The sequence below is a fragment of the Pristis pectinata genome, chromosome 3, assembly GCF_009764475.1.
Source record: "Pristis pectinata isolate sPriPec2 chromosome 3, sPriPec2.1.pri, whole genome shotgun sequence".
Lineage (NCBI taxonomy): Eukaryota > Metazoa > Chordata > Chondrichthyes > Rhinopristiformes > Pristidae > Pristis > Pristis pectinata.
The window spans coordinates 79433750-79448524 of NC_067407.1; the positions used below are offsets into that span (position 1 = coordinate 79433750).

The 14775-nt window shown below is 40.3% G+C and overlaps 1 protein-coding gene across 4 annotated transcripts in view; it reads left to right on the top strand.

Annotated features, from left to right (window-relative positions):
• usta (uronyl 2-sulfotransferase a) overlaps positions 1–13254 on the top strand; it is a 64511-nt gene extending 51257 nt beyond the window's left edge. Inside the window, exons 8-9 of one of the 4 annotated variants that reach the window (XR_007956075.1) lie at positions 7337–7476; positions 12338–12476. Coding sequence is in view for 2 of the 4 variants with exons in the window: in XM_052013027.1 (XP_051868987.1) it covers positions 12338–12606 (269 nt within the window). In the remaining 2 variants the exon portion in view is untranslated. Of the gene's footprint in view, positions 1–7336; positions 7477–12337 lie in introns of all 4 variants that reach the window. The other 3 variants (XR_007956076.1, XM_052013028.1, XM_052013027.1) reach the window with 3 other exon arrangements.
• Positions 13255–14775: the final 1521 nt, after the last annotated feature.

Genomic DNA, 14775 nt, shown 5'->3' on the forward strand with positions numbered 1-14775 from the left:
AAGTGCTTGTATGTTTCAGCTTGTTTTGACCTTGGCTTCAGCCGCACGTGCAACGTACACTTCAAGTAATACATGGCCAACCTTGCCAGTACATGGAGAGCCGGACTGCATTAATAAAGGTAGTAAGTGACCCAGGTGCTGAACCATTGGGATTCCTTACATTTTACTGTACATTGGGATGTAATAAAAGTACAGACAAAGTTTAAGCAAACTTTGTTTTTCATGGACAGTGAGTACCAACCCGAAGCCTACAAGACTCAAGTGTAGTTAAAATTAGAAATAACTTTCTCCCCAGCCATAGCATGATGGAATAGTAGTTTGTGAGATTGTAGGTGGAGTGAGATCAGTTGTAGCTTTAAAAGGTTAATGTTATTTAAGGTTACTGGCTTGCAATTTAAAGGTGATCTCTCAGTGACATTGAATCAGACACTGGGAAAGCAGAAATTTTGCCTTGGATCTGCCTAGTTGGATCTACGTCGTCTTATTCTGTGTGCCATTTCCCAGAAGGCCTTTTAATCCAGCCACAAATGGTTTAACTGAAAAGCATAACTATTTCGAGTACATATTATGTAAAAAAAAAATTAAACAAACCCTAGTTCAAATTTGAAAGGTTGGAAGGGTGCTTTTGTCTGCCTGGAGTGAAATCAAGGGAAGCTCAGTGAGCAGAGGGGAGTTGAAAGCTTTTTAGGATTTGTTTTTAAAAGAAACATTTTTAAGAACTTAAGATACAGAAGCAGGAGTAGCCCATTTGGTCCCTTGGTCCTGTTCTGCAATTCAGTAATATGATGACTGATCAGTTGCTTCATGGCCACTTCCTTCTGCTCATCCTAAATCCCATGCTTCCCTTGACATCCCAAAAATTTCCAGTTGTGGGTCCAAATCCTGGAACTCCTTGTCCAGCAGCATTATGGGGGTACCGTTTTCAGAAGGAAAGCAATGGTTCAAGAAGATAGCTTCCTTAAAGGCAATTATGCTTGAACAATATTGCTGGCCTTGTCAGCAATACCCAGATCCTAAAAATGAAAATTAAAAATAATTGACAAGTTCATGTATGTGATATTTCCAGCCACCAATTATATTAGAACACAAGAACATAGGAGCGGGGGTTGGCCACCAGGCCCCTCAAACCTGTCCCCCATTCAATATAATCATGGCTGATATATGCTAACCTCATGCCTCTTCTTTGCCAGTTCTCCATTCCTCGATCTTTCAAATATTTATTTATCTCCACCTTAAGTATATCTAATGATCTGTCCTCCATCATCCTTGGTGCCAGAGAGTTCCAGAGATTCACTACCTTCTGAGAGAAGACTTTTCTACATACCTCAGTTTTAAATGACTGGCCCCTTATTTTGTAGCTATGTCCCCTTGTTCGTGACTCTCCCGCTGGTGAAAACATCCCAACATCTATCCTGTCAAGCCCTCTTAGGATCATATATGTTTGAATATGGTCGCCTCTCATTCTTTTAAAGTTCAAGGAATACAGACCCAAACTGTTTAGCCTCTTGAAAGGACACCCCTTCATCCCAAGAATTAGACTGATGAATCTTCTTCAGACTGCCTGCAAATGGTACTGTATCCTTTTTTAGATAGGTGACTAAAACTGTGTGCAGTGTTTCAGGTGCAGCCTCACCAACACCCTGCACAGCTGTAACAAAACCTCCCTATTCTTAAACTCCAACCACTTTGCAATGAAGGCCAAAATGCCATTTGCCTTCAACTATTTGCTGGACCTGTATGCTAACTTGTTGTGATTCACCCACAAGAATACCTACATCCATCTGAACTTCACTCATTTGCACTCTTTCTTCATTTAGATAATCTCTCTTTTGATTCCTCTCACCAACATGCAGGACCTCGCCCTCCACATTAAACTCCATTTGCTGGTTTTCACCCAATCACTTTATATCCTGTTGCAGGATCACAGTGTCTTTGTCACAAAATGACCTTTCACCTATTTTCATATCACTGGCAAACTTGGAAGCCATACATATTGTTCCTTCCTCCAGGTCATTAATGTAAATAGCAAACAATTGAGGGTGAAAAACTGAACCCTGGGGTACTTCCCTCGTTATATCCCTCCAGCCCAATTTATTCCACCTCTTTGTTTTCTATGTGACAGCCAATTTTTAATCTACACTAATACATTTCTTAATTCTTCAGGCTCTTAATTTATGCATCAACTTCTTTTGTGACACCTTATCAAATGCCTTTTGGAAATCTAAATACACTTTAGGTTCCTCTCTATCAACTCTCCTTGTCACATCCTCAAAGAATTCGAGCAAATTTGTCAAACATGTTTTACTTTCCATAAAACTATGTTGACTAGGTTTGATTATATTCAGCTTTCCTAAATGATTAGTTTTTCCTCTTTGATATTGAGTCCAGCATTTTGCCAAGAATAGACATTAAACTATTGTTTAATGCCTGTAGTTCCCACCTTCTGTCTTCCTCCTTTTACGAACAAGAGAGTCACGTTGGCTGTTTTACAATCTCCAATACCCTCCTGGAATTTAGTGAATTTTGAAAAGTTTCAACCAATGGGTCCACTATCTCTGCAGCCACTTCCTTTAACACCCTCGAATTCAGGCCATTGAGTCCTGGTGATTGTCTAACTGTAGCCCCGTGAGTATCTCTAATACTTTATCCCTCATGATTTTTTTTTACAAGTTTCTCCATTATTTGAAATTACCCTATCTGTTATCTTGGGCATCTTTGCAATGTCCTCCGCACTGAAGACTGATGCAAAAAATTGATTTGACATATCTGCTAATTCTTTGTTTCCTTTTATTAATTCACCAGCCTTGTTTTCCAGATGGCCCACACCTACTTTAGCCACTACCTTCCTATTTATATATTCTCAGAAACTTTTGACAGTTTGTTTTGATATTGCATGTAAGCTTCCTCTCAAAATCAATTTTCTCTCATGTGTGCTTTTTAGTCTTTTGCTGCTTGAACCTAAAAACTTCCCAGTCCTCTGGCATCTCATTAGCCCTTGCCACTTTGTATGTCTTACTTTTCAACTTAACATTATCTTTGACCTCCTTTGGTAACCACAGATTATGCATCTTTCTCATGGAATCCCTGTTTCTAATTGGGATAAGTTCCTGCTGAACGTTATGGACCAGCTCTTTGAATATCTGCTGACCTTATTTTCCCAGTCCACCTTCGACAACTTCACCTTCATGCCATTATTTACGTTGAAGACAGTGATTTTGGTCCTGTGAGCAAGACCATTGATTGTGGAATCCAGATCAAGGTAGCTTGTCTTCTCCCTTTGTCAGAAGACCCTATATTTGTCCACATGTCTCCATCACATACATTGTCCCACACACAGTGGCAATGGGGTAGCACCAATCTGTATTCCTAGAGCCTTTCTTCCTCAAAAATCTTCACCTTCATTTCTCTGTTCTTTATAATTGTTCCAAATTCTCATACTTGCTTCCACATCAAGCAACTCTAATACTGGTGACTTCAATTCATCCTTCATTTGAATTCTCCTGACTAAATCCTCATCACAAATTCAGATGTTGGGTATTTACTCATGATTGCACAATATTTAGTTCAGTTCACAGCTGTTTGACAAATGAAGGATGCTGTAAGACCTAGAGAACATTTAGACATGGGCTGATAAGTAGCAAGTAACATTTTTACCAAAAGAGTGCCAGGCAATGACCACCTCCAGGAGTCTAACCATCTACCCTTGATATTCAATAGCATTACCATCACATCTGGGGAGTTGCCACTGATCAGAAACTCAACTGAACCGGCCACATACTATGAATACTATGGCTACAAAAGGTCAATCTCTGACTGAGTGTCCTTCAGAGTGACTCGTCTCCTGATTCCCTAAAACCTTTCCATCATCTACTCGGTCAAAGTCTGCAGCATGATGGAATACTCTCCACTCACCTGGAAGAGTGCAGTTCCAACTGCTCAAGAAGCTTGATGCCATCCAGAACCAAGCAGCCTGCTTGATTGGCATCCAGTCATCTATCCTAAACATGCAATTCCTCCACCACCTGCACACAACCCTGTCATCTGCAAAATACACCACAGTTATTCACAAGTCTACTCTGACAGGATCTCCCAATCCATAATCTGTACCACTAAGTGGGACAAGAAAGCATGGGTGTGGAACACCACCACCTGAGGTTCAACTCCAGGTCATACACAGTTCTGATTTGGAAATAAATCTCTGGTCCTTCATTGCCACTGGGCTAACTCCTGGAACTCTTCCTGCTAACAGCACTCGGTCTCTGGCTATGCCAGAAGGATTGTTGTGGTTCAGGAAAGTGGCTTGCCATCAACTTCTCAGGAGCAGTTATGGATGTGCAATAAGTTATGGCCTTGCCTGCAATGCCCAAAGAAATGAATAAGTTTTTTTAAAAAAACACCCTCTTACCTCTGTCAGTCCTCAGAGCCTCCTTGAATTCATGGTCTTGATCTTCTCTATAACCTAACACAACTTCAGAACATGCATCAATCACTCACTCCCTCATAAACTTTGTCTAACTTTTCTGCCCTGGCCTTCCACCCAGCAACACTACTGGAACTCCCGTTCCCTTGCACTCCACCTTCGTTCCTCACAAATCCATTTCTGTCTTCCACCTTGTAACCCCCAATTTACAGCCCTCATCTTCTCACCCTCGTAGAAGATGCAAGCTCATAGGTAGCTTGGCTTTCAGCAACAACTTAAATTTATATTGCACAAAGGTACTTCACAGGAATATTATCAGACAAAAATTAATCCAGGCCACATGAGAAATTGGAGATGACGACCAAATTCTTGGCCAATGAGAGAGGATTTGAGGACTGTCTTGAAAGAGGTGGTGGTTTTGGGAGGGCCATGGCAGATCTACCAAGGTTGAAGCAGTAATCTAGCAATAATTGAGGCAAGAATTTGAAGAACATATGTATCTCAAAAATTGAAGGCTGGTGGAGATCAGAGGTATAGAGTGTAAAAACCATGGAGGGATTTGTAAATAGGGATGAGAATCGTAAAACTGAGGTATTACTTAACTGACAGCCACAGTGGATCAATGAGAACAGGTTGATGGGATTTGGTGCAAGTGAGCATTTGGACAGCAATGGTGCTGGTGCCTTCAGGTGTATGGAGAATAGAAGCCGAGAGCTCATGGTCAAGTCTAGATGTAACAAAGGTATGTATTTCAGCAGGAAATGAGCTGAGGCAGAGTGGAATTGGATGATGTTACCAAAATGAAAATGGATGACTTTAGTAGTGGCACCAATTTGTCATTCAAAGCTCTCGGGTTCAAAAATAACATCAGGTTGTGACCTGTCTGGTTTAGTTTCAACTTGCTGATAAGAAAACTGGAGCCGGTGGCTGAGGAACAGAAGTTGTGAAATGGACTATAGATGATGATTTTTGGTCTTCCCAACACTTAGTTAGCAAGTCATTACATTGGCCTCAACTGTGCTATTATGGTGTGCACTTATGAGTTGGCTTCAAAAGCAAAATATTATAGATGATAATCAGAAATAAAAACAGCAAATATTTTGAGTACTCAGGAGATTAGGCAGCAGCTGTGGAGAGAGGAGCAGAATTAATGTTTCAGGTTGTTGAAACAGTTCTGATGAAAAGTTATGCACATCCACTGTTTGTGTTCATCTATCCACAGATGCTGTCTAAGCTGAGTGTTTCCAACATTTTCTGTTTTTATATAAAAATCATTGTTGATGTGAAGTTGGAATTACATGCAGGTCAGAGTAGTGAAGAATGGCACATTTCCTTTCATGGTCACTGGAGTTCCACGTTTGTTTCCACAACAAACCAGCTTCATGGTCATTGTTTCTGAAGTCAGCTTTTTTTTTCAGGTTTTGTTTGAACTAAAGTCAAATATTCAAACTACTCTTAGTGAAATTTGGAATATTTGGATAAATGGCTTGGTGATAATATCACTATATACTCTGTGGTTGTTCCTTGACTGTTTTAGGAACATGTACAACCCTGCTCCTGTGTTATTTTATGTTAGAACCTTTCCAAGCTTGCACCAATTGTGCACTTTCTCTCTAAAAGATCAAGAGTTTCTGATAGTCGTACCATCCAAGCTTTTTCTCTCCAGCTTTTATAACTTGCATGGCAACAGCTGGCCAACAGATGCACAACTTAAATGTTTTGTGAATAAAGTGAGCACTACATTTTCCTTCGCACTTTATTTAATGTTTGATTCAAAACAGTATTGCTTCAAACCTTCAAGAATTAACAGCTGAGGATAACGTGGTTACATGGAATGTTCAAGTACTTGGCCCATTTGGACTTGATGTTGATGCTGGACAAAGGCCCTGCCCACCCATACCCCCCAGGTTCATGTAACCCACTCATCAATACCTTTGATCCTAGTGGTGCACAACACACAGCCATGGATGGTTTGATTTGGTCCAGCCTGCCTCAATGGACAGCAAGCTGCCACCCCTTAACCACCCCTACCTGCAGTGGTAACCAAAACTGACTGCTGATTGAGTTCTGTGCAGAGCGTTATATCCATAAATGCAAGGCCTGTTCTTCAAAATACTTTGACAGTCAACCAGGACATGATCTAGAATGTTTGTAAATGTCCCTGGCAATCACAAACTGTGGCAAAAAAAAATTGCCTGACCTTACCAAACATTGAAATAATATTAAAATTCTCAAGTTTTTTTTTAAATAACGAAAACATTTAAAAAAATATGAAAATGCATTTAAGTAAACAATTTGTACATTTAAATTAACTAAATTAGTTTAAGAAAACGATATAAATTATCTGATGCCCATCTCCTTCGGAGTTGGTGCTCCCCATTGAAATGAATGGAGTCTCTGAATCTGTCCCTGGTGTAAACTGGCACTGGTATGATGCTCAGATTTCTTGGTTGACACTTCGCTGCTGGGCTCCATGAGGAGTCCATTGTTGGAACATAGAATGACACTGGTGGGGACTTGAGCTGTCTGACTGGCCTTTAGAAGTTTGTGATGTTGCCAGGCTGATCCTCCCTGCAAAATAATTGCACTACTGGTTTATCTCACTCTCTCTTTATCATGTGTTTCCCTTAAATGTATTAATGTTTATGCCTCAGCTGATCCAGCATTGCTGGTATCAGTAGGCATTAAATCCATCAAAGTTTGCACAGTTTGTTGTATCCTTATTCCATCTGGACCTACCGTATTCTCCTGTTCACTTCCTGTGCCACTCCAGTCCTCTTTTCTGAGGAATCAACTATCTAGTTCCCTTTAAGGAATTTATGGACTCTGCTTTAACTGAAGCTTAGGGCAGAGGATTCCACACGCTAACCAGCCCTTTAATTCTTTTTGTGATTATCTTATTTCCGGTTTATCAAGGCACAAGGGAAACCTCCGAGCCATGGAAGCGATGCAGAGAAGGGCCACGAGGCTGATCCCTGGTGTCAAAGGACTGATTTATAAGCAAAGGTTGGAAAAACTTGGACCCTTCAGCCTTTGAAAGTAGGCAAATTATCGAGGTATAGAAGACACTAACTGACATGGAAAAGATTAATCCTGAGCGCTGTTACAAAAGTTAAACTACAAATACAAGGCAGAAGGGCACAGGTGCAAACTGATAAAAAGCAATTTCAGGACGACTGCTGAGAAACACTTCACACATTTCCTATAAAGGTCTCCGTATGGGTGAAGTTCAGGAATCATTCAAGCTCTATTTAGATGTTGACCTGCAAAGGCCTCGGAACTTTCTGTAAGGATGAGATAGATGAGCTAATTGGCATCTTTCATGTACCTTTAAGCAAAAAAAAAGATTTGCATTAATACATTTTCCTCAGGAAATCCTAAAGAATTGCACAACTATTCAATTGAATATTAATGCAGCTGATGTTATGTGTGTAAGTACATCTGCCAGTTTGGAAAAATTAGGTTAAAAACCAATTAACCAGTATGATGGCTTTATTTGAGGGATATTGACCACACGAGCTCTTCGCTGCGCTGCACAGCACTTTACAATGCAAAACTTCAGCTTTGCGCTGAAGGGTCAGGCCACATTATTTGAGACCCGGAGTGAATTCTGAATTAAAAGATTGTGGTAGAGTTGGTCTCCATGCAATAGTGGGAACTTCCAAATACCATTGGTACAATTGTGATGTGTTTTTTGGCTAGCAAATTGTTATTTGCAATAGAGCTCCTGTGTAGTCCTGTCTCTTACTAGACTACAGCTTGTAGTATCTTGCAAATCAAACATTGTAATAGTGATTTTTTTTCTGGAAAGGATTTAGCAGTACAACCAAATTGAGATATGACCAAGAATTTGTGATCAGTGCAGTTACTCCACTGCTAATGATGAGGTTTTGCCCAGCAGTTTCGAACTCTACAAAATTCCAACTCGCTGCCATTGCAGTGATCTGTGCTATAACACACACATACACTGCACTGGTAAGTTCTGTATGCGGATTGAAGTATTGTTGTTCACTGAGGACAGCGAAGTTATTGCCTCACACAATGAGCTTAACTCACTGCATGGAATAAGCTTCCCTTGCATCAGCAGCAAAAGGTGCTTCACCATCAGCTTGTTTGAACATTCAAGGGGACTGCTTTCACTCAGTCACCTGACAGCAGAGGCAAAGTGTCTTCATTTAGCACCATTTTATACATTGTATCTGTACACAGCCACATGCAGTGGAAAAAATACCATCTCCAGAGTTCCAGGTGTAACAGTGAGGCACATACAAGGTTGTGCTATCTACTTGAGGAAGACCAGTGGAAAAATGAGTGATTCTTCCAGTGAATATGCCATTTATTTTTCATGTCTTACTCCTTTTGAATTAGAGCACATAGATTCTAGGTAAGCATACTAAATGCATTAATAGTGTGCAGAACACTGGAAGTGAGCACACACAACACAAGATAATTGGAAATGATAGGACATTAAGAGGATAGTGTTGGAAAGGAGTCCGCAAAACACTAGAGTGCTGAAACAGAACAAGCAATATAGTTAATGTAGAAATTGATGGTTTCTCAGAATTTTGAAAGATTTTGTTACGATAAATGAAAGATGTTTATAATTGATGAATTGGTAACAGTGGGTTAGATTCCGGGTTATCCAAACAATGAAATTAGATTTATTTCATGCAGCAGACTTTTGGAATGTGGAAGTAGCAAGAGATTATTTAAGTACTTGTATTTAAAAGGGAATTTGGACCCTCTTGAAAAGGTGAATAAAAAAAGGATCTATGAAAAAGGCAGAGGAATTGGACTACAATTGACAACTTCATTTGAAAAGTTAGCATTGTCATAAATGGGCCAAATGGCCTTTGTTCAGTTGTTCATCAAATTATTAGATAGCTCTTGAATGACAACATTAGTTACCAATTTAAAATGATGTTTCTCAGCACACATCAGGCAAGCATTAACTGATTTTTTTTTAAAAAAGGATTATAAGGACAAATGCTCAAAAGTTGGTCATAAATAAAGAGCATCTTGATGAGAGAACAGTGGGTTTAGGAAGGAGATTGCACAGTTGAATGCTGTGCCACCAAATGGTGTCTGGAGGGGAAGTAGGTAATGCAGACTGACAATTTCCTGTTGCCTGTAGTTCCTGTGCAACTACCAAATATCAATTTTATGTCCATGAGCTGAAAAGATGGTCAAGATCTTAAATTGGTTAGTGAACCTCTTAATCAGAACTGGGAAACTTAAACTGAACAGTTTATGACTTTGTGTTTGTTTCCTTTATTTTACCATCCATTATCAGGTATTGTCATACAGCCTAGAAACAGCCCTTCAGCCCACTGTGTCTATGCCAACCATCAAGTACCCATCCATACCAATTTATCAGCACTTCATCTGGAGCCTTCTGTCCCTTGGTGATTCAGGTATCATCTAGATACTTGATGTCAGAGTACCTGCCTCCACCACCCACTCAGGCAGTGCATTCCAGATTCCAACTTCTCTCTGGGTGGGAAAAGTTCTTCTTCAGATCCCCTCTAAACCACTTGCCCCTTTCCCTGAACCCTCTAGTTTTAGGCTAACTCTGCTATGTGGGAAGAAGTTTCCTACTATGTGCCCCTTTATAATTTTGTATACCTCTGTCAGGTTCCCTCTCAGCTTCTTCCACTCTAAGGAAAACAAACCCAGCCTATCCAGTGTTTCCTCATAGCTGAAATGTTCTATCCCAGGGAACATCCTAGTGAATATCCTCTGCACTCTCTCCCACATAATCACGTCCTCATAGTGTGGCAACCAGAACTGTTCACACTATTGCAGGTTGGCCTAACCAATGTTTTATAAAGTTGCACTATAACCTCCCTGCTCTTCTATTCTATACAGTGGCATGCAAAAGTTTGGGCACCCCTGGTCAAAATTTCTGTTACTGTGAATAGCTAAGCGAGTAAAAGATGACCTGATTTCCAAAAGGCATAAAGTTAAAGTGACACATTTCTTTAATATTTTAAGTAAGATTACTTTTTTATTTCCATCTTTTACGGTTTCAAAATAATAAAAAAGGAAAAGGGCCCAAAGCAAAAGTTTGGGCACCCTGCATGGTCAGTACTTAGTAACACCCCCTTTGGCAAGTATCACAGCTTGTAAATGCTTTCTGCAGCCAGCTAAGAGTCTTTCAATTCTTGTTCGGGGGATTTTTGCCCATTCGTCCTTGCAAAAGGCTTCTAGTTCTGTGAGATTCTTGGGCCGTCTTGCATGCACTGCTCTTTTGAGGTCTATCCACAGATTTTCGATGATGTTTAGGTCAGGGGACTGTGAGGGCCATGGCAAAACCTTCAGCTTGTGCCTCTTGAGGTGGTCCATTGTGGATTTTGAGGTGTGTTTAGGATCGTTATCCTGTTGTAGAAGCCATCCTCTTTTCATCTTCAGCTTTTTTTTTTACAGATGGTATAATGTTTGCTTCCAGAATTTGCTGGTATTTAATTGAATTCATTCTTCCCTCTACCAGTGAAATGTTTCCCGTGCCACTGGCTGCAACACAAGCCCAAAGCATGATCGATCCACCCCTGTGCTTAACAGTTGGAGAGGTGTTCTTTTCATGAAATTCTGCACCCTTTTTTCTCCAAGCTTTCCTGCGTCCTCACCACAAAATTCAGCATCAGAAGTTTGCAAAGGAACATCTAAACAAGTCTGATGCATTTTGGAAACGAGTCCTGTAGTATGATAAAGTTAAAATAGAACTTTTTGGCTGCAATGAGCAAAGGTATGTTTGGAGAAAAAAGGATGCAGAATTTCAAGAAAAGAACATGATTTTAACATAAAGTCACTTTAACTTTATGCCTTTTGGAAATCAGGTCATCTTTTACTTAGCTATTCACAGTAACAGAAATTTTGACCAGCGGTGCACAAACTTTTGCATGCTGCTATATCTGACTAATGAAGGCAAGTATCCCATATGCCTTCTTCACCATCTTATCTACCTGTGCTACCGCCTTCTTCACCATCTTATCTACCTGTGCTACCACCTTGTTCACCAAGATTCCTCTGTTCCTCAGTGCTCCCTAGGGCCTAACCATTCATTGTATATGTGCTACCCTTATCAGTCCTCCCGAAGTGCATCACCTTATACTTATCGGGATTAAATTCCATCTGCCATTGCTCTGCCCATCTTACCATCTCATCAATATCATCCTGTAGCCTACGATGCCTCCACTGTCCTGGTGGGCATCCCATTCTCTGACTTCATCCAAAACTTGTTTTTCTCCCACCTCTCACTTAAACCCTTTTATTTTCTTTCCTGTCCATGGTCTCATTGGCCCCCAGTACTTGAATTCCTTGTAAGTCTCCATATGCTTATACTTTATCTCGCCATTAGTGAACATGCCTTCAGGCATCCAGGCCTCTTACAATGGAATTTCTTCTCCATTCTCAATTTCCTTATTTTCCTTTAAGAGCATTTCCTTCTTGACCAAGCTTTTATTCATTCCACCAATGACGCCCTCTTTAGCTTTACAATTTACTTTGCCCTTGATGTGTTTTGGAATTTCTGTAAATTAAAGGCATTATACACCCATTTTCCCTATCTTCCCATCCTTGCTCTGGCTGTTACATCATCACTTCCTCTTCTGGTATATTTCATTATTCCTTTACTGCAATCTTTTAATATATACATGTTGGTAAAGTTGTGCAATACTGTGTTATGCATTGCGAACTTGTCACCAAAGTGTATGCAAATATAATTTTGGTATAATTTCCAAATCTGCTCCGAAGTATATTTTGCTTCATTTCAAGAAATGACATTTAATTGGCCATCAGTTGATCAGAATTTAATATATTAATTCCAGTATAAAAGTGCTGCATTAGTTGGAATAATTTTCATAAATATGAGTTGTCTATTTCTTAGAACAGCTGAAAATACTTCTGCTTCCATCACAGAGTACAGAAAACTTGGAAATGGGACAATCACTGTGAAGAAACAAAAACCATCCCCAGAAGCACTGAAAGTGCTGTTCCAACGAATGCGGTATGAATATGACTTTTATAACTATGTCAAGAATCAGTTCCATTTATTGAAACGGAAATTCGGCCTGAAGACTCGAGGGAAAGCTCCATCTAGAGAGTACATAACTCCATCCCAAGTGGTAGGACCTGACCATATACATGATGATGATGACGACACATGGTTGAAAAACATTTATGGATGATTACAACTAGCTACTTTTTGGGGGCTTCAGTGTGTCCTTTGTATTGGACATTTCACAAGGAACTGCAATTTGGTCAGGAGAAGCTGCAGTGCTGGTCTGTTCTGGAGATTAGATTAAAACATTCACAATTGCAGTCAGTCTTTGCCAGGCAGATGTATGTAACTTACACTTTTCATGCTATTGCATGATTTTATTTTTTTTTCTAAAGTTTCTTTACCAACTGCTGTACCAGCAGGTAAGACACTTTTTAACGACTATATCTGCATTTTAAAATATATATTGAAGGATTTATTTAGTTACATTTAAAATAATGCAAAGAAGATAATATTGCATTCTGAGAAAGCTACTAATCCAGTTAGATACTAGCTCATTTTCCTAAACTTTTGGATCTTCAAACGGAAGATAGTATCCAAGGAAATAAAATTGGACTGGGGCATTTTGTAGTCTTTGCAGGACTGTATTCACATTTGTGATTTGCCAGAAAATAAATGATTTGAAAGCACTACACAGCTGTAAGATTGACAAAATGTAAGATTATTTGTTGGTTATATTTTCATTTTTCTCAAACTTTGTCAACCGAAAAGTCTAATTAACAGTACATACAATATACAAAGCAGAAACAGATTATTTGGCCCATCCAGTGTTCATGCTCCATTAAACCCTTTTTCCCAGCATTTCAAAACCAAATTGTCAAATTAACCTTCGATTTCCATCTCTTGTATTTTTGTCCCCTAAATACATCTCTGCTGTTTGTCTTATTCCTTGTGATAACAGATTTCATGCTTTTGTTATATTCTGGGTAAGGAGCTTTATTTCAGGGTGACCATCTTATCTTGGTATCCACAAGAGAGACTGCAGAGACTGGAATTTGGAGCAACACAAAGCGCTGGAGGAACTTAGCAGGTCAGACAGCATCTATGGAGGGAAATGGATGGTCAACATTTCGAGTCGAGTCCCTTCATCTGGACTGAAAGATAGAGGGGCGATGGCCAGTACAGAAAGATCTGAGGGAAGGGGTGGAGCAAGAACTAGCAAGTGATAGGTGGATCCAAGTGAGGGGGGGGGGGGGGCGGTGGGGATGTGATCGGCAGATGAGGGAGGGGGCAGAGTGGGAATGGTGTCAGAAGCTGGGAGGTGGTAGGTGGAAGTGACAAAGAGCTGAAGATGGAATCTGATAGGTGGAGTATGGAATAAAGGGAGGGAGCTGGGTAGGGGAACCAGTGGGAGGAGTGTATGGGTGGTGGGCAGATGGAGCCATGCACATATCACACGCATGGAGAATTAGTGCATGTGATATCACTGAACTGTCCCATTGAGCAAGTCCAGGGAAGCTACACAACTTGTTGAATGTGGAGTACAGTGTCCCATCAAACACATCCAGAGCAGGTACAAGACAATTTGGATACAGAGCACAGCTCATTTGACGCTGCTAGGACGGGTATTGCAAGAGTGAGCTCTTTTTGACTCTGCCTCAACATAGGCTTTAGCCCCAACCATACAACAATGCTGCTGGTGCATTAGTGTGAATATTTTCCTGACCACCTGTTCTTAGGCTGAGTTCATAGGAGAGTTGTGCATTTTTATTCCTACATATTAGGATTTGGATTGAGATGTTCAGCAGACTGCACGGTAGCGTAGCAGTTAGCGCGACGCTATTACAGCGCTAGCGATCGGGGTTCAATTCTCGTCACTGTGAGAAGTTTGTACATTCTCCCCATGTCTGTGTGGGTTTCCTCCGGGTGCTCCAGTTTCCTCCCACACTCTAAAGACGTATGGGTAGGTTAACATGGGTTTAAAGAATGGGCAGCGCGGACTCATTGGGCCGGAAGGGCCTGTTACCGTGCTGTATAAATAAAGTTTTAAAGAAGGTTTCATTCTATCACCTTATTACTGGATTTAATCCCAGAACTGAGGAGAAGAGCATGACTGAATCCTTTATTCATTTTATCAGTTCGGGTTTGGGTCATGTTGACAGAAGCAACGGCTACTCCTTCATGATTTTGTAATAAAGTTTTTTTCCATCTCTTAGTTAAAAATCTGCCAAGATAGCTTTCTAGTTTTCATCTCTCATTATCTTTCATGCACAGCGATCTGCTCCTTGGAAATGGAACCTGCACCTTCCCATATTTGAATCATACTACATTTGGATTTGTTTGGCTTTTTTCCAGG